The 25,779-nt window shown below is 47.4% G+C and overlaps 1 protein-coding gene and 1 non-coding gene across 8 annotated transcripts in view; one reads left to right on the forward strand and one right to left on the reverse strand.

Annotated features, from left to right (window-relative positions):
• Window positions 1-621: 621 nt before the first annotated feature.
• Window positions 622-25,779, reverse strand: part of LOC133373197 (tRNA (32-2'-O)-methyltransferase regulator THADA-like) — a 47,705-nt gene continuing 22,547 nt past the window's right edge. For 2 of the 7 annotated variants that reach the window (XM_061602601.1, XM_061602607.1), the window contains 18 exons: window positions 25,619-25,728; window positions 23,677-23,837; window positions 22,312-22,478; window positions 21,395-21,580; window positions 20,061-20,209; window positions 19,106-19,249; window positions 17,662-17,766; window positions 15,952-16,152; window positions 15,033-15,183; window positions 14,003-14,255; window positions 12,353-12,589; window positions 11,344-11,569; window positions 9,663-9,869; window positions 8,695-8,936; window positions 7,058-7,234; window positions 5,523-5,801; window positions 4,114-4,319; window positions 622-1,970 (listed from right to left, as the gene is read on the reverse strand). In XM_061602601.1, the coding sequence (XP_061458585.1) occupies window positions 1,726-1,970; window positions 4,114-4,319; window positions 5,523-5,801; window positions 7,058-7,234; window positions 8,695-8,936; window positions 9,663-9,869; window positions 11,344-11,569; window positions 12,353-12,589; window positions 14,003-14,255; window positions 15,033-15,183; window positions 15,952-16,152; window positions 17,662-17,766; window positions 19,106-19,249; window positions 20,061-20,209; window positions 21,395-21,580; window positions 22,312-22,478; window positions 23,677-23,837; window positions 25,619-25,728 (3,446 nt within the window). In that variant the 3' untranslated portion in view covers window positions 622-1,725. The remainder of the gene's footprint in view (window positions 1,971-4,113; window positions 4,320-5,522; window positions 5,802-7,057; window positions 7,235-8,694; window positions 8,937-9,662; window positions 9,870-11,343; window positions 11,570-12,352; window positions 12,590-14,002; window positions 14,256-15,032; window positions 15,184-15,951; window positions 16,153-17,661; window positions 17,767-19,105; window positions 19,250-20,060; window positions 20,210-21,394; window positions 21,581-22,311; window positions 22,479-23,676; window positions 23,838-25,618; window positions 25,729-25,779) is intronic. The other 5 variants (XM_061602602.1, XR_009759624.1, XM_061602603.1 and 2 more) reach the window with 5 other exon arrangements.
• Window positions 6,622-6,740, forward strand: LOC133373611 (5S ribosomal RNA). Its single transcript, XR_009759714.1, has one exon. It is a non-coding gene; the product is annotated as a 5S ribosomal RNA (ribosomal RNA).

Consider the following 25,779-nt stretch of genomic DNA (forward strand, 5'->3'; position numbering starts at 1 on the left):
CCCACAACCCGCATGCGGCCCCCAGAAGGTTTCCCACGAAGGAAACGGCCCTTGGCTGAAAAAGATTGTCTGGCCCTGCCTTGAGTCATGGTGCAATTGTGAATGAATGTATTTTGCCTTTGTAGTGTCTTCAAAGTGTCCGCGGGGCTCGAACAAGCCGTAGTTTATTTCAGGCTTACCCGCTCATGGTTTGTTTGAGACAAACCATCCACCGTGGCCCAGGTTTGGATGATGCAACAAACTACATTATGGCTTGTTTGAGCCATGCAGGGGCCAGGGAAGAGGCACATTCACGATTAGTTTAAGTCAAACTGTGGCTCATCGTGACATCAGGCTCTTAAGGCTGTTAAGACTGAAAACTGAGAGCTAATGTGGTAGAGTGGTTAAAGTGTTGGACTAGGACCTGGGAGACTAGGGTTCAAATCCCCCCTCGGCCGTGAGGCTCACTGGGTGACCCAGGGCCAGTCACAATCTCTCAGCCTAAACTACCTTACAGGGCTGTTGCAAGAATAAAACGGAGAGGGAGGAGAACCATGTACGCCACCTTGAGCTGCTTGGTGGAAAGGTGGGCTGTAAATTGTAATAATAAAACAAAAATAAAATAAATAAAACCAAACCCACGCACAGTCCTAGGAATATGCATTAACTGACAGCCATGGCCTGATAAAAACCACTTTATTAAAATGAGAAAATACGCTGCAGGTTCATTTTGCTCAGCCTTCCGTGCCATCTTGAGCTCCTTATAACGAGAACCAAGCAAGCGAATCTTGGACCAAATGCGGTATGGTTTAGGCAAATGAGGGAAATCTGAAACGGTGTCTCAGCAAAAACTCACTCCGATGTAGCACTCTTAATCTGCAGACAGTCCTCATTATCCTAGAAGCACAGTGCTTGGGCAACTGGAGGAATAGGGTGCCATTTAGTAGGCTAAGGAACCTGGGGCCCTCTGGATATTGTTGGACTCCAACAACTCCTATCAGCCTAAGCCAGCATGTCCAGAGATGATGGGTGTTGGAATCTAACATCTGGAGGTCCGAACACTTCCCTCTCCTGGTCTAGGACAATTTTGTTGCTCATGTCAGCAGCTCCTGGTGCCTAGTACTTGGAACTCCTGGCGCCTAGTACTTGGAACTCCTGGCTATTTGCACAGTTGCCCTGTTGTAGCGAGCCCCTGGGCTGCAAATGGGAACATTTCTCTAGCCAGTAAAGCAGGCGTGGGGAGCCTTTGGCCCTCCAGATGTTGCTGTATGACAACTCCCGCCAGCCCTAGCAAGCATGGCCAGGGAAGATGGGAGTTGTCGTTCAGCAACATCTGGAGGGCCAAAGCTTCCTTGCACCTTCATGTTACCGGGTACTGATGTGACTTCGTCCACCAAGGCTGACCATTGGCTTGCCTGAACAGGAAGACCTATGGAGGCTTCCTGTCCTTTGCTTGGGCAGTAATGGTCTTTCCTGGCTTGACTTTCCACCTCCTACTCAACAGGTACCCATAGCTCAGCTCCGACACACACGGCTACCAACGTAGAAGCTTGCAAGCATCTTTGAGCTGAAAGATGGTTATTTTGCTTGCTTGTGGCCATTTGGAGGTGGCCTGCCTCAACAAAATTTTGGGATAGCAAGGCCCTGTGTTCTAGGCAAGAGGGCGTGATGGCGATCTCCAAGCTCTTTCTCCATCGCGGTAACAAAAAGGCCTCGGTGATTCACTGGAACAGATGTTCAGAATGGCTATCGCTCCATCTCTATGTCGATCATAAGGACCATTCCACATTGAGCGAGAAGCTTCTGAATGGACAAAATTGCACATCTCAGCTCCTGGGAAGTGAAGCCTATCCTTTCGATGCTGGGTTGGCTTCTCCTTTCCTGGACCTCCAATATGTGCACTACAAGGGCAGCTTTGACCAGCAGTGCTGTGACGGCAATGTCCACCTTTGGGCAACCCAGAGCCTTCAGGTGCAGAGAAATGCTGTCAGCTGAAAAACACAAGATGATATGGTTGAACGCTGAGATCAACCCTTCCCCAAACTGGTGCCCTCCAAAGTTTTTGGACTACAATTCCCATGGCTGTACTGACCAGGACTGATAGGAGTTGTAGTTGAATACATCTACGGTGGAGGCTGGTCTATTAGGGCAAAGGGGGCACTGCCCGACCAACCTCAGTCGACCCTCATCCGGCCTCCACCTGTCTGCCTTCTTTCTTACAACCAGTTCAGGGGGTAGCCCTGGCTCTCAGCGTTCTCCTCCTCCTTAGTCACAATGTTGCCCTTTTAGAACTCAGCAGATGACAGCCAGTATGGTATAGCAGTTAGAGTGTCGGACTAGGACCTGGGAGACCTGGGTTCAAATCCCTGCTGGGCTGTGAAGCTCACTGGGTGACCTTGGGCCAGTTGCTATATCTCTCAGCCTAACCTGCCTCACAGGGTTGTTGTGGGGATTAAATGAGGAGGGGGTGAACCATGTAAACCACCTTGAGGTCCCTGAAGAAAAAGGTGGGATACAGATGCAATAAACAAACAAACAAAAGGGGACGCAAACAAGGCCTAGGAAAATAGGGCTTCCCCACGTGACCATCAGCGTCCAATAATCGGTAATTGACCATCAGTTCCCCATTCATTCATTGTTGTGACGAGTCAACTGTATTTAGGGCACCATGAGTGGAGGCTACTCTGTTAGAGGGGGGGGGACAGGGCTCTGCTCCACTAACCTTAGCCTGCCCCCACCTGAGGCTGCTTTCACACTGCACTTTATTGCATTCCAACAATTTCTTACCTGGTAACTTGTGCATTATATTTGACCTTTCAAACAATGTGAAAGCTAGTTCCAGAAATGTAGTGGAAGTTTAGCACTAATTTTTGTGATAAATAATACCAGAAATAATCCGTTTGCAAGCCTGGGAACTCGGAAGATCGCGGAAGCGTTGTGCTAGCTTCAGCCGCTCATATCATAGGCATCCCAGCATGCAATGTGTTCCTCCCCTTTAGGTGCGTGCCAGGTTTTTTTTTTTGCCTGACGAAAATTGCACCAGTATTCCAGCACAGGCACAGGTAGCAGCGCTCCCTTCCTTTTCCCCACACACGCCCGTGTCCAGACCCAAAGAAGCAGTGAATCACGGGGGAACTGCAGTGTGCATGTGCATTGCAGGTGTGGGACGAAAACAAGGCGCTGTTTGCTGCAGCAGTGTGAGAGACGGTTGCGCGAAATGCCGGTATATCGGCTGAAAAAGCCACCGTTCCTTAACGCAACAGGTACTGCCGTGTGAAAGGGATTTTAGAAATCAGGACAGAAGCGCTGGCATTTTAACCTGTCAAATTAACGCAATAAGCCCCATGGCTGAATGCAGCCTCAGTGTGTTCTTACTTACAACCAATCGGGGTAGTTCTGTCTGCCACTGGCTCTGACTCCGCCTACTGCTTGGGCTCCCTGCCTTCCGCCCCACCAGTCTCAATGGGCACTAGACGCCACTGCGTTTGGAGGGCACCAAACTGCAGGAGGCTGATTGAGACCATTGTGTTAGGCAGAGAGGAAATCCCCAGGGTGTTCCAAACAATAGAGCCATCTGCAAGGGTGTTTTTTATACATTTTTAAGCACAAGGATTCCTTATTCAGCCTTGATCTCTCCCTCAACTTCTACATTCCTGGGCCGTGGTTTTTTTCATGCAGCAGAATGAGACTGCCGAAGCCTGGAGTGGTAGAACGAACTGACCCACTTCAGACTGCTTTGAATACTCACCGAGGTTAAAACACAAAGAAGCAACAATGAAAAAAAATACTGCAAGGAGTAAGTTAGCACTGAAGAGGATGGCTGGGCGTGAACCTTTCTCCTTGACATGCTATGTTTCTGCTTGCAGAAAGTTTTGTCGTCGTTCACGTGAGGAAACAGCAAAGTATCCAACCTGCAGCCTGAGTTTTCTAAGCGCTGAACAAGATATTAAAATATAAGGTGGTCCCTGCAACAAAGCCAGTGGTCGAGGGTGATGCGAGTTGTAGCCCAACAACATCTGGAAGGCCGCAGGCTCCCAACCCCGGCTTAGAGTCAGTTCTTGGCTTCCCATAAATCTGTTGATGGATAAGTGGCCTGTTGGCTGGCTAGGATACTGGTTTGAACTCAACACTCACCTTGGCCCCACCACAGCCTGCAGCGATGGAGGCTGCAGAAGACCACGGGCCCAGTGGCTTTTAGCCAGCGCTGCATTGCCTCCCAAAGCCTCGGAGAGATGGAAGCTCTCCCAAGCAGCTGGAAAAGAAACGGCAGCAGCGTTTGGGAAAGGATTGCGGGCTCTGCGTAAACATTTGGCTCGTCCTCTTTATAAAGACTGGCACCCCTGAAAAAGAGAGTGATGTGTTTGGAAAGCCACCGTATTTGATTCCCTGATGTAAAGCATGGCTGGGGAACCCTTGTCGTCCCGAGGGCCACTTTCCCTTCTAGGAAACCTTCCAGGGGCCAGAGGGAAGTGGGTGGAGGAGCAAATGTAAATGTCACCTTTGTACAGTAAGCTAGTTCCCACACCTGCCCACGCACCCTTGCGATCCTCTGTCCAGGTAATCAAGAGGCATGATCAGAGTTCCAGCATACATTGTAGTTGGGCAGAATCATCCAGGGTGTAAAGAAAGCCCAGTGAGGGCCATATGTGGCCTGGGGAGAGGTTCATGTCATGCGGATGCAGGCTAAGGCCACATTCACACCAGACATTTATTCCACTATTATTCCACTTTAAATACTCATGGCTTCCCCCAAAGAATCCTGGGAAGTGTGGTTTGTGAAGAGGGCTGAGAGTTGTTAGGAGGCTCCTATTTTCCTCAGAGAGCTACAATTCCCTGAGTGGTTTAACAGTCAATCCCTCTTCCCAGGGGACTCTGAGAATTGTAGCTCTGTAAGGAGATTAGGAGTCTCCTAACAACTCTCAGCACCCTTCACAAACTACACTTCCCAGGATTCTTTGGGGGAAGTCATGACTTTTTAAAGTGGAATAATAGTGGAATAAATGTACAGTGTGAATGCAGCCTAATTCAGCATTCTGAGCTGCGTGTGCCAGTATGCAGGCTTTTACCCAGCATTTAAATCACTGAGACTTTAAGAAGAAAAGCTACTTTGTAGATAGGAAAGCCATATCCAACTAAGTTGGAGATGCAATGCCCAGACTTGGGTATTGCCCTCATAGTTCAGGAGAGAGAACAGAGACAGAGATGTCTCCTCTCTCCCTGATCAGTCGAAAAAGAAGTAAACAGGAAGGAGGGTCAGAAGAGAGGTCAGTTTCCCTGAGAATATCAGTTTACAATGGGAGGAAGGTAGAGAAGAGCAAAGGTAAAGATAGGCAAGGCTAGGCAGCTGGAGGATCTGGACTCTATCTTCCTTCTGAAATGGAAAAAGAACCCAAACAGTTGTTCTTGCCACACTTTCAACATTCCAAAGCCTACGTGGGTCTAACTCAGTGCAAAACAGTCACCAATGTTCCTACAAAAACTAAAAATTCATTCCTCTTCCGCATCTGCGACAAAGTTCTCCATGCCCTCCTCCTATGCCTCACCCTTGGGCCTCCAGCTCTGTCAAGGCCTCGCTGAGATCCGCTGTGGGAAGATGACGCACCAGAGTCGCAAAGGCTTCTGGGCAATTCCCGAACTTCTCCAGCAGGAACTCCAGGAGGCAAAGGAGGCCTTTGTTGCTCTGAAGCAAAACGCAACTGCTCTGAGGCGCAAGGCCTGAGGCAATCTGCTGTTGCTGCACCACGAGGCTGGCAAAAATAGAGGCTTCCTGCCTCACCTCCTGGTCTTCGTCCTGAAGCAGGCAAACAGCCGCATCAGTCAGGCTGAGGAGGCGATTAAATTCAAATACAAAAGCAAGACTTTAGTTATTCAATATTTTTTTTAAAAAAAACCACCCACAATTTCTTTTTCTTAATTTTGATAAAAAAACATATATGTAAAGTGACCTAGGCAAATTATACAGCTCCTGCTATCCCTTGTTAATATGCGGAGAGGTTATGTACAAAATGAACCCTGAATAATGACTGCCAATGTCTACGTAAGGCAGGTATGGGGTACCTTTGGCCCTCCAGATGTTGCTGAACGGCAACTCCCATCAGCCCCAGCAAGCCCGGCCAATGGCCAGGGATGAGGGAAGTCAGTGGTGGCTGGTGGATCCTTGTCAGTGGGGCAGTGGAATCCTCTTTGGGTACTAGTCTGAGCTTTCAAGGAGTTGTCCACTGTGCTGAAACTAAACCTGCTCTGGGTTTTAGTCCAAACTTTCAAGGAGTTGTCCACTGTGCTGAAACTAAACCTGCTCTGGGTTTTAGTCCAAACTTTCAAGGAGTTGTCCACTGTGCTGAAACTAAACCTGCTCTGGGTTTTAGTCCAAACTTTCAAGGAGTTGTCCAAGGTGCTGAAACTAAACCTGCTCTGGGTTTCAGTCCAAACTTTCAAGGAGCTGGCCAAGGTGCTGAAACCTATTCCCCCCAAATAGTTTCAGCACCTTGGACAGATAGTTGAAAGTTCAGACTAAAATCCAGAGTTGATTCCACTGACATGGAGCCACCCGCCGCCACCCATGGGAGTTGTCATTCAGCAACAACTGGAAGGTCAAAGGTTCTCTGTACCTGACATAAAGGGTTTAATAATGACTCAGTGTCTGTCTACGGCCATACTACATTGAACACACCCGATCTCGTCTGATCTTGGAAGCTAAGCAGGGTCAGGCCTGTTTAGTACTTGGATGGGAGACTGCCTGGGAATACCGGGTGCCGTAGGCTTAGAGGAAGGCAATGGTAAACCACCTCTGAATACCTCTTACCATGAAAACCCTATGAATATATCCAAAAAAGATTCATAGGGTCACATAAGTCGCAATCTTATGGAGGCATATCACAACAACAACAAAGTAAATCAATGCAGGAATGATATTGTCTGCTCCATTCCAATTGTCTCTTAGTGCTCTAGATGCAGGGCTTTGTTCTTGTTCTATTTGGCTACATTCTGTTGACGGCATTTACTAGGGATGGCATTCCACAAATAGGGAGCCACCACCAAGAAAGCTGGCCACCAGTACCCTCACTCGGTAGGTACATACCGCAGAGCAATGGCACGTAGGGATGAGCTGGAGGATTCCCCGGCTTTCTGGAGCAACTCTACTCCTGCGATTTTCAGTGACTTTGCTGCAGCCATTCTGAGCACCTCTGAAGATAGGGGGTCACTACACCGTTCTATTACTGAGCACCACTGTTCCAACAAAGGATAATCCTCAGCGCTGTCATGGGAGGAAAGAACGTTCGTAATAAGCGAGAGAATGAATTCCAACATCAATCCACTTCTTTCCGACCAGCCAGATCCCATCCTATATGACATACTAGCAGCCATGGACCTGGTGTTACTCAGGAATTCTAAGAAACAACCCCCCCAAAAAATCAGCATAGTTTTGAAGTCAGTGGTTAAAATCAGTGAAAGGTGCAGTCCGCCATCTTGATGGCATCTGACTGTACCCAAACATAGACACTGGCTCCTTGATCTCAGGAACCACCATGCAAAATTTGGTTAAAATCAGTGCTGTTTTGAAAGGTTCAGTCGCTATCGATTCACAGAGGTGTCCAACGATATCCAAACCTAGACAAAAAACTGCCCCTTGATGTTAGCAGCCATCATGCAAATTTTAGTTATATCTTAAGGGGTATCCAAACGCACAGCGAACAGCAGACTGGGATAAGGTCTGTACTTAAACAGCTTGTTGGAAGAGCCTGTCTAATATTTAAGGGGAGGGAATTCCAAAGGGTCGGTGTCACTACACTAAAGGTCTGCTTCCTATCTTGTGTGGAACGGACCTCCTGATAAGATGGTATCTGCAGAAGGCCCCCACCTCCAGAGCACAGTGATCAACTACATATATAAAAGGTGACATGCTGTTTTGGGTATTCAGGTCCCAAGCTGTTTAGGGCTTTATACACCAAAACCAGCACTTTGACCTTAGCCCAGTAGCTAATGGGCAGCCAACATTAGACAACAATAAAATAAAACCCAATATCTCTCTACTATTTGGTCCTTAGGATTTTATGAGATCATTTTCCTAGCATATGACTTTTGCAAATTGAATTCAGTCACCTCTCAGGCTCATGAAATGAGTGCCTTTGGACACTTTTGAACCTAGAACAGGTGTGGGGAAACTGAGGGCCTGCAGATGTTGCTGGACTACAGCTCTCATCAGCCTCAGCCAGCATGGCCAATGGTCAGGGATGATGGATATTGTAGTCCACCAACATCTGGAGGGTCACAGTTTCCCCATCTCGAACTGTTGTTATATATGCCTTCAAGGTGATTATGACTCATTCAGATCTTGTAAGTTCCACTCTGTGGCTTCCTTTATGGAGTCAATCCATCTCCTGTTTGGTTTTCCTCTTTTTCTACCCCCTTCTGTTTTTCCCAGCATTATTGTCTTTTCTAGTCAATCAGGTCTTCTCATGATGTGTCCAAAGTATGATAATCTCAGTTTCATCATTTTAGCTTCTAGTGATAGTTCTGGTTTAATTTGTTCTAACACCCAATTATTTGTCTTTTTTGCAGTCCACGGTATGTGCAAAGCTCTCCTCCAACACCACATTTCAAAAGAGTTGATTATTTTCTTATCCACTTTTTTCACTGTCCAACTTTCACATCTAGCCATAGAGAACAGGAACACCATGCTCTGAATGATCCTGACTGATAAATTAATCTACTTGCCTCGGAGTCAGGAGCAAAGAGAGAACGCATAGCGCATATCTCAGACATTCTGGGCTGAGATCATCACTTTCCACCATAGACAGCAGGATTTCCTTGCTCTCTGTGAGAACAGCACCCAGTGGCTTGTGAGAAAAAGGCAGGTTCTGAGAGGACAGGTTACTATAGAGGTGCACAAAAGCTTCCAGGTATAACTTCAGAAGCACACTATCAGTCTTCTCTTTCAGCACATGACCTAGTTTCTCCTAAGTCAACAGAAGAGAAACATGTTTAGAATAAGGATGGAAGATTGTACAAATCTGATACACTTGAAAATTCAATGGGGCTTGAAAAGGAGAGGGGTGTTCAGAACACCCCCCTCCCATTGTAGGGGATGACCAAAGGACGGTGACCAAAACACTTGTTAAGGATGTATACACATATATTTATAGAGCACGGCAAAGACTTATTGCAGAATGAATTTACTAACATAAAAACAAAACAAATGAATCAATGAAATGAAACTTAAAACAGGATGGGGGATCCCTGCAGGGACGCATTATGACTTCCGTGGGCCCTAGGCACTTTTGCCTTTGTGGGCCCCTTCCTCCATAATAATATCAATATTAAAAATTATTTTTGATATAACTTTAAATACTTCCATGTTTTTTTTTCTGTTTTAGACAAAATTTAATAGATTTTCGTGGGCCCTAAAAGTTTCCTTTTTTCCCTGATGTGAGAAAAAAATTAAAACATTTTCTTCGACCCTAAAAGTTCATTTTTTTCTTCTGATTTTAAAAGAAATTAAAACATTTTTGTGGGCCCCTTAAAGTATTGTGGGCCCTAGGCACTGTGCCTACTGGATAAGTCAGCCCTGGATCCCTGGTCCACAGTTCCTCACCTGCTGCTTCAGAAGAGGTTTGGGAGGCTGTTAAAGCAGGATTCCCACCCACCTCCCTTGCAAAAACGGCACCATAAAGCCATAACCTCACCAATAGCGTCAGCTGCAGCCCCTTGCTAGAATTCAGGCCGCTTCGCTCCTCGTTTTCGATCACCCAGGTCAGGAGGGCGACTTGCACATCGATGTTTCCGCTTTGTAGGAGCAAGCAAAGTTCACCAACTCTCTCAGGACACCCTGATCTCATTGCCTCACAGCAAAGGAAGCCAACAGCCCGTTGGCAGAATGCAGCAGAACCAATCTGGGAGAGAAGCAAGAAAAGCTAAGAACGGGCGCGGGTTCGGGTGTATTCAGACAGCCAGTATGGTGTAGCCGCCTGGGGGTTGGCCCCATCTGCACTCTTCATTTAAAGCAGTATCGTGAGAGGTGGATTGCAATCGTCGTGTTCAAATTGGCAGAGATTTAAGGTCAGGCTGGCCAGGTGGCCGACTGTGCAGAGGGCCATCCTCGATTGGAAGGGGTGTCCTGTCCAAGTCCAGTTTAAAGTTTAAAATGGTTTTTGAAAATGTTCCCTAATTGGTCTGTGCTCTTCTGAAACGTGGATTTGTTATTGTGGTTTTTTTGTACCGGAGCTTTATCTGGGATAGTTTTAGAATGTTGTAAACCGCTCAGAAATTTCTCTCAAATCTGATGTGGAATAATAATAACGATAGTAATAATAATGGAAAGCAGCAAGGGTCTTGATGTTCCCTGTCAACAGGTAGCACCGGGACAGCAGATTGTTCTCTGTGCCCGCTCACCTGGTCACAGGCCACATTCACACCATGCATTCATTCTACTATGATTCCACTTATTATTCCAAACAGTCATGGCTTCCCCCAGAGAATCCTGGGAAGTGTGGTTTTGTGAAGAGTGCCAAGGGTTGTTAGGAGACTCCTCTTCCGCTCACAGATCTACAATTCCCAGAGTTTCCTGGGAAGAGGGAGTGACGCTTAAACCGCTCTGAGAATTGTAGCTCTGTGACGGGAACAGGGGTCTCCTAACAACTCTCAGCACCCTTCACATTCTTTGGGGGAAGCCAGAGCTGTTTAAAGTGGCATAATAGTGCTTTAAACGTATAGTGCAGATGGGGACAAGGATGGTTGGAGACCTCAAATCCCTACTCAGCCATGAAGCCTGTGTGACTCTGGGTCTACCTTGCAGGGTTGTTGTGAAGGTAAAACTGAAAGTGAGAGAACCATGTATGATGCCTTAAGGTCTTTGGAAAGATAGTGAAATAATAAACATGACTAAATATTTCTGCAGTAGCAAGAATATTAAAATCCCATTGTGGGCATCAATATTCCCCAGATATTTTCAGTAATCCCATCTCATCCCTATTCTTTATATAGGGGCATCTATAGGTGCCAGTACCCACCATGTCGGCTGTGAATGGTCTAAGTAAATATACCCTCAAAAATCCACAATGGATAGGATTGGGGGCATGCCTGCCCCATTTTATGTTCCTGCCTCTTCTGAACTTTTAGATGTGACAGCCATTTTGTGTTAGGCCATGCCCCATGGTAGCCATTTTGTGACTGGTGCCCACGCCACTTTCTCGAAATTTAAAACGTGCTCACCCACCCCAAAAGGTTGGCGACTCCTGCCTCACATCCTCCGATTTTTATTGTGCACCTCCAGATGGACTAATGTCTTCCACTATTACCACCATCACCCTGCCTATCTGTTTGTTCATTTAGCCCAAATGACCACATCCTTGGCTAACACAGATATACCTGGACTTGAGATAAGCCAGGCTTCAGTATAGGCTTTGTGTTGGCCAGCTCACTGCTCACAATCTCCCAAATTCTCTGTGTAAAACTTTCAGAACAGCTTCCAACCAGAAGGGAGACAGCTTGGAGGTAGGCGGTGCGGACCAGGGGGCATTGCTGTCTGGACGTGAGCAGCCAGATACAGTCTTCCATCTGGCGAGAGATGGAGAGCAGCCTATCAGGGAGCAGACTGAAAGGAAATGGAGAACACCGTATTATCAGGGCACAAACCAACTGATGGCATCATCAGTCATCCTTAAAGGATGCCTAGCAGAGACTTTCCCCCCTGACATCAAGTAGACCAGGCACTGGGAACCTTTGGCTCTCTGGATGTTGCTGAACTACAACTCCCATCAGCCCCAGCAAGCATGGTCGTTGGTTAGGGATGATGGGAGGTGTAGTTCAGCAACATCTGGAGGGCCAAAGGTTCCCCACACCCGATATAGAGCAAGGGTGGGACACCCTTTTCAGCCTGAGAGGCTCTTGTAGAGCTCTTGTGAGGATAAAATTGGGAAGAAGAGAACCATGTTTATACACCATCTTGAGCTCCTTAGAGGAAATGTGGGAAATAATAATAATAATAATAATTATTATTATTATAATTATTATTATTATTATTATTGGAGGGCTGTATTAGCCCCTGGACCTGAAGATCCTCCCCACCCAACTCAGATATAGACAGAAGGTGTGCAAATGAAACACAGCATACATTAAAAGCACATTTAAAGCACGTATCAGGAGTCCTGAGAACTGCCGTTTGCTAAGGGTGCTGGGAATCATAACTCCGTGGGAGGCAAACTACAGTTCCCAGGATTCTTTCGGGGAAGCCACGTGCTTTAGGTGTATGGCATGTATGCAGGATTAGGGTGCTATTCTACAGATGCTTACCTCAGAGTAAGCTCCCCTTGAATTCAGTGTGGCTTACCTCTTGAGGAGACACGTGGTGGGTCTGCACTGTTAGGAAGCTACTTACCAGCTCACGCTAAGCGCTTGAGCCAGCAAGGCCTGGATCTGCAGCAGACATCCATGCAGAGTGTTATGGCACAGCGCGTCGCCCGGCAGCGGTAAACCTGAGGCCAGTTGGAAAAGGACCTCCCCATATTCCGTTGCAGGAACAAGCGGCACCAGAGCTTTGGCTGCCATCGACCTCACGGCGTAAATGGGGTTTCCGGAAAGCTGAACGAGGGGCTCTAGGAAGCAGACGGTGTCTCTGCAGAGGAAGGATTGACAAGAGGTGTAGATTTCTGGCTTGGATTCCTTCCGGATCACAGGGCAGGGCCACCCTTTTCTGGGTGTAACCATCAGCTTTTATATATGTACACACACAGGCACACACGGTATGTACAAGTGGGACCTGCAACACAATGTTGCAGCGTGGAGTGTTTCCGTCATTCAGGGTTCCAGCCCATCAGCCATGCCCTTTTCCAGGAGACTCCATTCCATTCTGCCCTGCCTCCACCCAGTTTTCCATCCCCCTCACCCACGCACCACTCAGTCAGCATTCCATGCCCGCTGAGCATACTCAATCCTCATTGGGATGTTTTGGAGGTAGTTTTTTTTTCTTTTGCTCCATTAGATTTCCCCCCCTTCTATTTCCATGCCAACCTTGGAATTCCCACCAAGTCATTTTGGCTATATACGAATCCATAATCGGAGAATGTGTTTGCTAACTGTATTTAATATATCAGGGGCAGGTGACTTTTTTCAGCCGAGGGCCGCATTCCCTTCTGGGCAATCTTCCGAGGGCCACATACCAGTGGTGGGCAGGGCCTGGAGCAAAAATGGGCGGAGCCTTGAACATAAATTTCACCTTTGTGCTGTAGGTTAGTTTCTGCACATGCCCTTCTCTGCTCCTCCGTCCAGGCAAGCGAGAGGCATGATCCAAGTTCAAGAGCATGTTCCAGCCAGGCCAAAACACCTGGAGCTGTATCCAGCATTCTCTGTCCACTAGTGGACAGGTTCTTGCGCTAGCCGACAGGCGAGTTTTAGCGCTGCGCAAAAGGGGAATCCAGCGCAATAGCTGCGCCAGTAGACGCTTGTCGTGCAACAGAAGGCGCAATATATCATGCAACAAAGTTACCAGCCACCTGCTTATGCATTCTCTTGCACGACAACGTTCTGCCGATGCAAAACATTTCACCGGCGGAACAAGCGTACTGCTAAGTGACTTTAACTTAGCGCTACAATCCATAGGGTGCAAAGCAGGGCCAGTGACTGGTGTGGCCTCAGGAGAGTTCTGAGGGCCAGATAGAGAAGCTTGGAGGGCCGCATTTGGCCCCCTGGCCGAAGATTCCCCACTTCTGAATTATATCTATAGATTTCTCTATCTAGCCTTTTCTGTGTGTGTGTGTGTGTGTGTGTGTTTATATAACAGGGCTGGGGAACCTTTGGTTCTCCAGATGTTGATGGACTTCAGTTCCCATGAACCCCAACCAGCACGGCCAATGGCTGAGGATTATGGGAGCTGTAGTCTAGTCTAGTGACATCTGGAGGGCCCAAAGTTCCTCAACGGTGGTATATAAACTAAAACCCCCCCGCACAAAACTGACTTCAGTTTGACCCTTGGTGCCCCCCATCCCCCCACGGGAGGTGTCTGCTGTTTCCCCTGGTTTAGGTTCCCTACCTGTTCTGGGTATCTGTGCTAGGATGGAGTTTTGCCAGAAAGGTGAGGACGGCATAGAGGGAGGGGCAGAGGTGAAACTTCCCTCTCTGGGGCCCGCTGGAGACAGACACCTCTGCAGCCATAGCCAATTCCCTGAGGAGGATGCTTTTCAGATGAGGGTAACGGCTGAAAAGGGCCTCAGGGCTCACCCCATCCTGATCACATCTGCCCTCTTGACTCCGCTTTTGACCAAGCAGACGAACGGTCAAGGCACCTAAGAGAAATACAAAGCAGGAAAAAGAAGACATAAGGTTGTATCCAGGTCACGCAGTGGTGGTAGAAGCAGTGTGGCAAAGTGGTTAGAGTGTTGGACTGGGACCTGGGAAGCTAGGGTTCAAATCCCGCTCGGCCATGAAGCTCACTGGTTGACCTTGGGCCTGGTCACTGCCTCTCAGCCTAACCCACCTCACAGGGTTGTTGTGAGGAGAAAATGGGGCAGGGGCAACCATGTTTGTAGGCCACCTTGAGCTTCTTGGAGGAAAGGCGGGATATAAATGCAATAATAAACGATTAAATAAAGAAAACACTGATGGAAAATTTATATTTATCTCTCTATAGGAATGTATCCATATCTAAAGAGATACATACCCAGCGGTGGCTGGTGGCCATTGGAACTGGTAGGGCGTAAAGCACGGAGCCCAACAGTAGGCGGAGCCAGAGCCATAGACAGGCGACAGAGCCAATGACAGCAAGAGGCAACTCATTCTAGTTCTGTCCCCATCCTCCTCCCTGCTTTACAAGGGCAACACTGAGACTATGAAGGAGAGAGCAGACACCAGGGACACCCACTGGACTGCCTGTAAGTAAGGAGGCAGGTGGGCTTGGAGGAATCAAGACTCAGGATGGTGGGGCGGTGCCCCACTGGCCCTAGTGGACTAGCCTCAACTGTAAATATATCTATAGATGGATATGGGCGTGTACAGAAGGGAATGTGGCCCTTGGACTAAGAAAGGCTCCTCACCCCCGGGGTATTGGGAAGGGAAGAGCTTACCAAAGAGCTGGATGGCGGCATTTCTCATGGCCCAGCTAGGGGAGCCAAGTGCCTCAAGAAACAATGTCACCATGGGCGTGATGTACTGGTGCAGGGCCGTGCCAAGTCCAGAGCCACGGACCAGAGTTTGCAGCACATGAACAGCTGACACCTACGCAGGATAAACAGAAAGAGAGCACGTTGTGGTCGGACCTGGATTTTGGTATCTGGAGGTCCTTGTTGCTAAATCTTTAGAAGAGCCCTGCTGAATCAGACCAAATGAGGCTCTCCAACACTAGAGGTATCCAAGAGGCAGCTGGACAGTCACCATAAGATGGATTTCTGTACCGCGCAGGGGGTCAGACTCGATGGCTTTATAGACCCCCTTCCAACTCTACTATTCTATGATTCTATGGTGTGTGTGGCCTCATCTCCACTTTGCATTTAAACCAGTATTATACCACTTTAACCAGCCGTGGCTTCCCCCAAAGAATCCTGGGAGCTATAGTTTGTTAGGGGGGTTAGAGTTGTTAGGAGACCCCTATTCCCTGCGTAGAGCTACAATTTCAAGAGTGGTTTAAAAATCAGCCCTTCTGCCCAGGGACCTCTGGGAATGGGGGGGGGGTCTCCTAGCAACCCTCAGCATCCTTAACAAAATTACAGCTCCCATGATTCTATGGGAGAAGCCATGGCTGTTCAAAGTGGCATGAGCCTGATTTCAGCATATAGTGCAGACGGGGCCTGTGTCTAATCCAGTCGGAAGGACCATCTCATGGTACGGTTTGTTAGGCTCATAAGATCCATACCAGCTGCTACTGATTTGATTAGCACCCTTCCAAATCGGGTTGGGCCGTGTGTTTAAGTGTGCAGGCCTTCTTCTGCTCTGGGGCTGCAAAGAAACTCAGTTTACTTTCCTGGGTAAGCAGTTCTGTTTCTTTACCTGAGGCAAGTCCACCGTCTGGTCCCAGTCTTTGGGGAGAGGCTCACCAGCTAAGGCCAGCAGCCTCTCAAGGCAACTTGCCAGAAGAGGGCGTGGCTTGGCGGGGTCTTCCCCGACCACAATGCACAGAAAGAGCATGGGGAAACCGGCGGCCCTGCGCGTGACGGAGCAACTCCTCGGACTGTTTAATAAAGCCAAGCCCTGGGGAGAAAAAGGTGAAACAGAAGAGAAGAACCTCTAAAACCCAAGGGTGAGAAGTGGTTAAGCGACCCTAGTTCAGAGGTAGCCAATAAGGTGCCCTCTAGATGTCTATTTATTTATTAAATTTATATCCCACCCTTCCTCCCAGAAGAAGCCCAGGGCGGCAAGCAAGCGAGAAAACACTGCTTTTCTCTAGAGACCTTATCCCAGTCTGCATCTATGTTGGAACTACTTTTTTAAAAAAAGATTTTTTTTAAAAAATTGTTTTTAAAGATGTTTTGTTTTAATACGTTTTAAAGTCTTTTGTTTTTAAGATGTTTTAGAGAGCTTTTAGTAGTTTTGTTTTCTACCCTGGGCTCCTTCTGGGAGGAAGGGGCGGACAGATATTTAAATAATAATAATAATAATAATAATAATAGCGGCAGCATCTTTAAAACATCTTTTTATTTCTTTTGGTGCATTGTGGTCAGGAGGATCCTGGCCAAAACAACAAAACATCTTTAAAAAGCTTTGAAAAAGTCTTTTAAAAGCAATTCCAACACAGACACAGATTGGGATAAGGTCTCTACTTAAAAGGCTTGCTGAAAGAGGAAGGTTTTCAGTAGGCGCTGAAAAGACAACACAGATGGAGACTGGGATAAGGTGTCTACTTAAAAGGCTTGTTGAAAGAGGAAGGTCTTCAGCAGGCGCTGAAAAGACAACACAGATGGCGCCTGTCTAATATTTAAGGGGAGGGAATTCCCAAGGGTAGGCGCCACAGAACTAAAGGCCTCATTTCTATGTTATGCAGATTGGACTCTCTACATGTTTTAGACTACTGCTCCCATTAGCTCCAGCTAGCATGGCCAATGGTCAGGGATCATGGGGGCTGGGGTCCAGCACAAGGAGTAGTGGCTGGTGCCCACTGAAGCTGGCAGGGCGGAAGAGAGAGAGCCCAACAGTAGTTGGAGCCAGAGCCAATGACGGGCAGAGGCAAGTAATTCCATTTTGCCTACTGAGTTCTGTAATGGCAACACTGATGAAACTAAGGAGGAAGAAGATGACGGCCAGTGCCTTCCCCTGCACTGGATCCAAGTAAGGAAGAAGGCAGGTGGGGTCTGGCTATGAGCAATCTGAGGTTGGTGGGGCAGTGCCCTGTTCACCCTAATGGGCTAGCCTCCACTGGCACCACGTTGGTTACCTCTGGCCCTAGCTAAATGTTAGGTTTAGATTCCAAGAACCGAAGGATCAGAACATATGCAACATGTGGAGACACAGGGCCAACCTGCATTTTCCAAGGGGAAGGCCCGCAAGTCAGCAACAGAGCACCTGCTTTGCATGCAGAAGGTGTCAGGTTCAATCCCTGACAGCTCCAGGCAGAGCTGGAAATGTCCCCCACCGGAAACCCCGGACAGGACTTGCCACGCAGCGAAGGCAACGTTCAGCTTGATGGGCCAATGGCCTGACTCGATATCAGGCAGCTTTCCGCATTTTAACTGATAGATGACGTTAAAGCAGTCAAACTGGTACCTGCTCTAGCACGGTCCTTGGGATATCTTGCAGCTCTGGGTCAGGATGGCTTAGCAAGGTGGTACAGAATTTAGTGAACCCCAAGCTGCAGCCTTCTACTGCTCCCTAGAGAAAAGAAATCAAAGAGTCAGCTTTTCTTGCTCAGCAGAAAGCAGCCAGAAGGCAACTGTCAAAATCCAGGGAACATTGATCAAGAATCCAGACATGCAGATAGTGAGAGGAATAAATAGGAGGGAAGGAGAGGAGGTAAAGTAAGACCCCATCTGCACTATACATTTGAAGCCGCATTATACCACTTTAAATAGACATGGCTTTCCCCAAAGAATCCTGAGAAGTGTAGTTTGTTAAGGGTGCTGAGAGTAGTCAGGAGACCCCTATTCACGTCATGGAGCTTCAATTCCCAGAGTGGTTTAACTGTCAGGGAACTCTGGGAATTGGAACTCTGTGATGTGAGCCTGTTTTGATTGAGGCCACATCTACATTCCCAGACATTTATTCCACTTTAAACAGTCATGTCTTCTCCCAAAGGATCCTGGGAAGTTTAGTTTGTAAAGGGTGCTGAGAGTTGTTAGGAGACTTCTATTGCCGACAGAGCTTCAGCGGCTAGAGTGGTTTAACAGTGAGCCCCTTTCCAGAGAATTCTGGGAATTGTAACTCTGTAAGAGAAATAATGGTCTTCTAGCCATTCTCAGCACCCTTCACAAACTACACTTCCCAGGATTCTTTAGGGGAAGCCATGACTGTTTAACATGGAATAAATGTCTGGTGTGGATGTAGCCTTAGTAATACCATCAGAAAGAGATGGTTGGAAGAGGGCCGTCTTCACCAAGCACTGGAAAGACAATAGAGAACGCACTTGCATCTGTTATCTAGCAGAGCTACTGAAACACTAGCTGCCTTCAGCAGCAGGCATGAACAGCCATTCCAAGTGGTCACCATTTTGTTTGCCCCACAATGCCCTGAGCCAGCCTTGTTAGGGAGTATATTGAGGGTGAAAATGGTAGCCACCACAACAAAATGGCAGCCTTCACTGGTAGCCTCTATGTTTTGGTGATGTCCACCATTCCCCCCTCTCACACACACAACCCTCCCCAAATCCCTCAGAATGACACTGCACCAAGTCATTCTGGGGGAAAACCAAATGGCAGCCACCAAGAGTAGCTGCTGAGGATCACTCCCCTGCTGCCACCACCTCCGGGAAAAAAAAGAAGAAAAATTAAAATGAAATGGACTGCCTTCAAGTCAATTCCGACTTATGGCGAACTATGAACAGGGTTTTCATGGTAAGCGGTATTCTAAACCACCTAAAATACCAAAACAAAACACATGAAACAAAGCAGGCTTTTCAGTGATTAAAAAATTGGAATCCCAAAGTGATTCTCCCACCCAGCCTTAGATTCAAGCCCGTTTTGATTTAGTGGTACCAGCAGGAAGTTGGTCTTACCCAGTGCCGGCACGTCAGCAAGATTTCCTGGAACACCTCAGCGGCCATCTTTACAACCTGGAGCGGCAGGAGGTGTCCACATGCAGCAGGGGGTGCTAGAGGCAGAATCTTCTCTGCTAGGCCTCCCAAAAGCAGCCCAATTTCCTTGGGAGTTAAAAGAATATAAGGTGGGGGAAAGTCTAACGAATAAGGTAATTCTCCGTTCTTCGGTGTTGGAGATGTGGCCAATGCATCTGATTCCCCCAGAGAGCTAGGATACGTGCACAATTTGCATGGTGCAGTGTTAGTCTTTATGGCACTTTATGGTACTTTCCAGCCTGTTCTCTACTTTGTCCTACTTTCTTCAGTCCCCTGACCAGCCTCCCTAATACTCCCCTCTCTCACCCCATAGGAGAATAGCCCCTCCTCATCTAAAGTGCTGTGAAGTTCCTTCAGATCCTCCTCTCCAACTAGCCCCATCCCGCTTCAATTTCTGTTGCCTCTCATCTATTCCTTAAGCCTTCTTCAGCACTTCCTTCACTTCTTTGGGTTCTCCCTCCTCCGCCCCCAGAGTCCATTCACTACTCTACAAGCTTCCATTAGCTTCCTCTGGATTCCTCATTGCTTAGCTTCTCAACATACTGGGATCTCTCCCCAGCCCTCACCCTGTTGCTCTCTGTGGTTCTGATCCCAGCCAAACTTGACAATGTTCCCTTCCCGCACAGAAGCTGGACTGCAAACTGTTTAGAGCACCATTCCAAACTGAGCAACGCAACCTTCCAACCTGTTGCTCCAGCTCGGCCGATTGATGTCGGAGGTGCATACCAATTAAAGGTGGAGGGGCACATCATCAGCTATGTGCTTTTCTCCCGGGTCAACGGCCTTTCATAGGAAAAAGGTTCCCCCTCCTGTGTTTTTGGTGGTTTCCACCATCCCCCCCTCCCATATGCATGGAAGCACTGTCAAAACTGCTCACTTTCACTGAGACCCAGCAGCAGGTCAGGATCAGGCTGTGTTCCTCCGAGAGTAGAACAAAGTCGTCCTCGTTGTGCAGTCCGGGGCCCTTTCCCTGCTCGATAAGGAAACCAATCGCATCCCCCATTTCTGCAAATGAAGGTGCAGCTGCTGCAAACAGAATCAAGGAGGAGAAGTCATGCCTGGAATGCTGAGAAATGGCGGCTAAACTACACTTTAGGAACCTGTTCTTTCCAAAATGTAATACAGGATGAGGAACCTTTTTTCAGCTGAAGAGCCACAACACTTCTTGGGTAACCTTCCAAGGGCCACGTGCCAATGATGGGTGGAGCCTGGGGCAAAAGTGGGAGTGGCAATGAATGTAAATGTTACCTTGGTCCAGTAGGCTAGTTTCTACACACACTCAGACACCCTTCTCTATCATCCCTCCAGAGAAACAAGAGGAATGATCAGAGCATAAGGACACACTCCAGCCAGGCAGACAGTCAGGAAGCCAAGCCAGTGAGGGATGTGGCCTCAGGAGAAGAGGTGTGGCCTGGGAGAGTTCCAAGGGACAGTTAGAGAGGCCTGGAGGGCCACATTTGGACCCTGGGGATTGAGGTTGCCCATCCTTGATGCAGCTGGGTTGGGGAGAGAGAAGGTGAACTAGGTCAGGGGCATGGTGATGGGGGAAAAGAGGTTTTAACTGAGCACTTTACCTGATCAAAATCTTCCCCATCAAGCAGGATCCCTGATCCCTGCACACAGGTTTGAGACCCATGTAAAATGACAATAGCCAGGCTAAGTTCAAGGTGCTGGTTGCGGTGTATAAAGCCCTAGACAGCTTGGGACCAGGATACCTGAAAGACTGTCTTACGCCTTATATACCTAGTCGATCACTGTGCCCTGCAGGTGACTGCCTCCCGCAGATACCATCTCATCAGGAGGTCTGCTCCGTACAACATAGGAAATGGACCTTTAATGTAGTGCCACCTTCCCTTTGGAATTTCCTTCCTTTAAATATTAGACAGGCGCCATCTCTGTTATCTTTTCGGTGCCTACTGAAGATCTTCCTCTTTCAACAAGCCTTTTAAGTAGAGAACTTATCCCAGTCCGCATCTACATTGAAATTGTTCTAAAGATGGTTTTAAAGAGTTTTAATTTAAATTTTTTTTTTTAAAAAAAGTTGTTTTGTTTTAAAGATGTTTCATAGATGTGTTCAGTGCTTTGTTGCTCGTCTGCCACCCTTAGCAGCTTCTGGGAGGAACGGCAGGATATACATTTAATAAATAAATAAACAAACAGCCAGGTGGGCTGGCTACTGGCTCTCATCCCTCTACCCCCGGCTGGTCTCACCTTGTTGGTCAAAGCTCGATGACCGCTTGCTCTGTAACACCCCTAGCAGGAAACTGCTGACATTCCTCACGGTGCTCACCAAACTGCCAAGGAATAACCGCCAATGCTGTACCAGCTCTGCCTTCAACACAGAGGCTGCCACCTCTGGGACTTCGAGCAGACATCGCCTCAGAGCAGAAATCACCCCTGCTGGGACACAACATTCTGGTTAAAGTCTCTCCCCCCACCGCCAGGCAACACTCCATGCCTCTTAGTGGGAGGGGCTGTTCTCTGTCGGGTTCGCCCCCCACTAAAGTTTTTCTTTAGAGTTCTCCCACAATATCTTCACAACAGCCATGTGAGGTAGGGCAAGACTGAGAGACAGATTGTCCCAAGGTTATCCAGTCAGCTTCACAGCTCTGTGAGGATTATAATAATTAGTAGCAGTAGTATTTTGATTTTTATCCCGTCTTTCCTCCCAAAAGCACCTCAGGGTGGCAGACAATAAAGCAATTAAAAACAACATTTTCAAGAAAATTTTAAAAAACAAAGTAGTAGGGCCACTAAGAATTCCAATGGTGCCAGAGCTGTATCCAGTGCTAGTGCTACTCAGAGTAGACCCACTGAAATTAATGAACCTGGCTAACTTAGGTCCATTAATTTCAATGGGTCTACTCTGAGTAAAACTTAGATGGATACAACTCAGTGTGTGTCAGCCACCAAATTCCTGGGTGAAGAGGAAAATTCTTAAAAAAACCCCTAAACGTTAAAATGTTAACCCACCCCCCAAAGAGGGGGACAGATGCAGCTCACCAAGGAGGGCGTTCCATAAACAGGAAACCACCACCGAGAAGGCCCTGTTGCAGTCATTGTCCCCCCCAAACTCTCAAAAGATTCTTGCCTCCTTTGAGCAAACACCCAAACTCTAAGGTGCTGACCGTGTATTGATGAGGTGCGGGCTGCCAGTAACAAATCGTGGCGAGCTCTGGCAAAATGTACACCCAGCACATTGAGGAGATGCTTGAGGAAGGCCAGAGAGAGACACTGAACAGACGGTTCTTCCATTGCCTCTGGCAAGGTTCGTTTCAACATAAGACTGTCTGATCTGGTGGAGCAAAAATAGCAAAGGCTGTTAGAAGAGGAAGATTAGGAATCCTCCCTCAACAAAGCAAACACTCATGCTTATTAAGATGCTCTGGACAAGGAAGAGATGAGATGCTGAGGAACAACAATAAAGTATATCCCAAAACAGGGATGGGGGAAACTCAAGCCTGAGGGGCCAACTATGTCTATCCAGGTCTATCTGCCCCTCAGCCCTCTCCTCAGGCCACACCCCTTCCCAAGTGTCTCCCCCAGCACTGCATTGCACCCTCTTTGCATGTTTTTGCCTGGCTGAAATGTGCTTTCAAAATAAGATCATGCCGCTTGCTTGCTTGGATGGAGTACAGAGAGGGCTGTGCAGAAACTGGACTACTGTACAAAGGCAAAATTCACATTTATTACTTTGCCCACTTTTGCCACTGGCCCTGCCCACCACTGGCATGCAGACTCCTGGAAGGTTGTCTGGAAGAGAATGTGGCCCTTGGGCTGAAAAAGGTTCCCCACCTTTGCTCCCCAAAAGTACTAGGGTCGCTTGGTGGTATCTAGATTAAGGAGAGACGTGATAGCGGTCCTCAATTAACTGATTGGCTGTCACACAGCAGATGGAGCAAACTTGCTCTCTGTTGCTCCAGAAGGTTTGACCAAAACCAATGGGTGGAAAGCGCAGATATCAGCAAAACATTAGGCTAAATTACCTAACAATAAGAACTGTTTGACACTCAGCAGGCTTTCCATCACTGGAGGTGTTTAAGCAGATGCCAGGCAGCCATCTGTGTTTACTGTACTTTCTGCATCGGATGGGGGCTGGGCAAGATTGCCTCTATGGTCATTTCCAATGCTAAAATTCATACAAATTCACTATAGTAGCTTTGCTAACTGCCTCTGCTGTTTATTTATTTGAAAAGAGGGATTGACCTTTTCTTATCATGTTGGAGCATATTAAATCAAGGTTAATGGTGAGCGCCCTAATGGTAACTTTGTAACTTTACAAACTCAGGATTTCGAGGAAATGCAAACAACCTCCACCATCCCAAGAGGAGGAAGTGTTTGTGTACAGGAAGGATGAATAGTCTGGTACTGGAGCAACAGAGAACAAACCAAAATCCAGACCTCCCACGAGCGCACTGGTGCAGACGGGTAAATTCTGTAAATTTGAAAAGGTGTTGTTAAAAAGGAAAGTTTCAAAGAAGAAAAGAGTCTACTTTTGGAGGATAGTTTTCATTAGCACTGCTCCTGCCTCCGCCTCCGGAACTCTGGGGCTGCTCATGGCTTCCTTTGCTTGCTCGAACAGAGCCACAGCAATGGATTCTGGGAAAGCTGGTGGAAAATAGCGGACAAGCAACTCCGATGCCAACTCACGGATCTGCAGAGAAATAAGGGAGAGAACCAGGTGGAGAACAGAGAGAAATGGGGAAGACAGCCATAGCTCAATGGCAGACCATCTGCTTTGCACGCAGAAAGGCTGCAGGTTCAATCCCTGGTATCTTCAGGTAAGGCTGGGACAGACCTTGGTTTAAAATCCTGATGAGCTGCTGCCAGTCTGTGTAGACAATACTGAGCTAGATGGACCAGTGGTCTGATTTTAGCAGAAGGCAGCTTCCTGTGTTCCTCACAGAATGGGAGACCCACAGTAGATAAAGTGAGAACATTCATTGGACCCAGCTAACTGATAAAGACATTGCAAGTTTTTAAACCTATTCAGAAATGGGTGTCTGATGTTACAATCAATCAATCAATCAAAAGGAGAGAAAGATCTTGATCTGTGACCCCGAGGTAAAGTTATCTTCACTGGACTCATTACCAGTTAGGCAGCAAGTACTGTCTTAAAAGTGCATTAGTGTTCATTGCACACCAGCATTCTTGTCTTATTGGAACCTGGGGTTTTACTCTGAATTCCCGTTTGGGCCAGAACCCTCATACTGCAACGGCCATCACTTGGGACAGCTTGGCCAGCATGCAAAAGATGCTTGACTGGATGGACTTTTGACCTAATCTAACTCGGCTCTTCTTATATTCTTCTCTGAGTTGCCCAGGTGTGCTGTATATTTAATCTGGGGTTAGCAAGAACTTTCAATTCCAAGGAAGGAAGGAAGAAAGGAAGGAAGGAAGGAAGGAAGGAAGGAAGGAAGGAAGGAAGGAAGGAAGGAAGGAAGGAAGGAAGGAAGGAAGGAAGGAAGGACGGTAGGAAGGACGGAAGGAAGGACGGAAGAAAGAAAGAAAGAAAGAAAGAAAGAAAGACAGAGAGAGGGAAAGAAAGAAAGAAAGAAAGAAAGAAAGAAAGAAAGAAAGAAAGAAAGAAGGAAAGAAAGAAAGAAAGAAAGAAAGAAAGAAAGAAAGAAAGAAGGAAAGAAAGAAAGAAAGAAAGAAGGAAAGAAAGAAAGAAGGAAAGAAAGAAAGAAAGAAAGAAAGAAAGAAAGAAAGAAAGAAAGAAAGAAAGAAAGAAAGAAAGAAAGAAGGAAAGAAAGAAAGAAGGAAAGAAAGAAAGAAAGAAAGAAAGAAAGAAAGAAAGAAAGAAGGAAGGAAAGAAAGAAAGAAAGAAAGAAAGAAAGAAAGAAAGAAAGAAAGAAAGAAAGAAAGAAAGAAAGAAAGAAAGAAAGAAAGAAAGAAAGAAAGAAAGCCAATTCTGTGTTTGGTGAACCTAGAAGCTGGTCCCAAACTACACCACTAGACTCTGAAGCTGAGCCATATACCAGGGGTCACCAACCTTTTTAGGCCTGTGGGCATATTTGGATTTTTGAAAGAGTGTTGCGGGTGCCACCCTCTGGTCACTTCTCTTCCCCTCCCCCACTAAAGAAACAAAGCGTGTGTGCACCCACTTCACTTTTCCAAGAGTGCTGTGTAAAAGTCGGACACGGCAGAAATTAATCTGAGCCTTGAAAAGCACATACAGCTGAACAAGAAAGTGAGACAGAGTGTCACTTTTCCAACTTCCTCCTTCAGCTCCATGTATTTTCCCAAGGAAGAAAGAGGTAACCACCCTCATTGCCTCATGACTGAGACTTTGTGGCTGCCAGAGCAAGAACTCACGGGCACCACTGTGCCCACAGGAGCTGCTTTGGCAATCCCCCGACGCATCTGCAATTCCTGTTGTTGTTCGGAGACAGAAATGCCCAGGAGTCAAGTGACGAGGGGTGGGCCATGTACCTCGTTCGTACTGTCCTGCAAGCAGCTCAGCAGTGTCAAGGCGTGGCTTCTTGAGAAAAAGTCCCAGCAGCCCTGGCTTCTCGCCCAGCTTAGCAGCGCAACCACGTTGCCTGCAGAAACATATATTATAGGAGAGAGAAAATAAGCAGGCTGAAAAGTGG

This window comes from Rhineura floridana, chromosome 19 (genome assembly GCF_030035675.1).
Source record: "Rhineura floridana isolate rRhiFlo1 chromosome 19, rRhiFlo1.hap2, whole genome shotgun sequence".
In the NCBI taxonomy this organism is placed as follows: domain Eukaryota; kingdom Metazoa; phylum Chordata; class Lepidosauria; order Squamata; family Rhineuridae; genus Rhineura; species Rhineura floridana.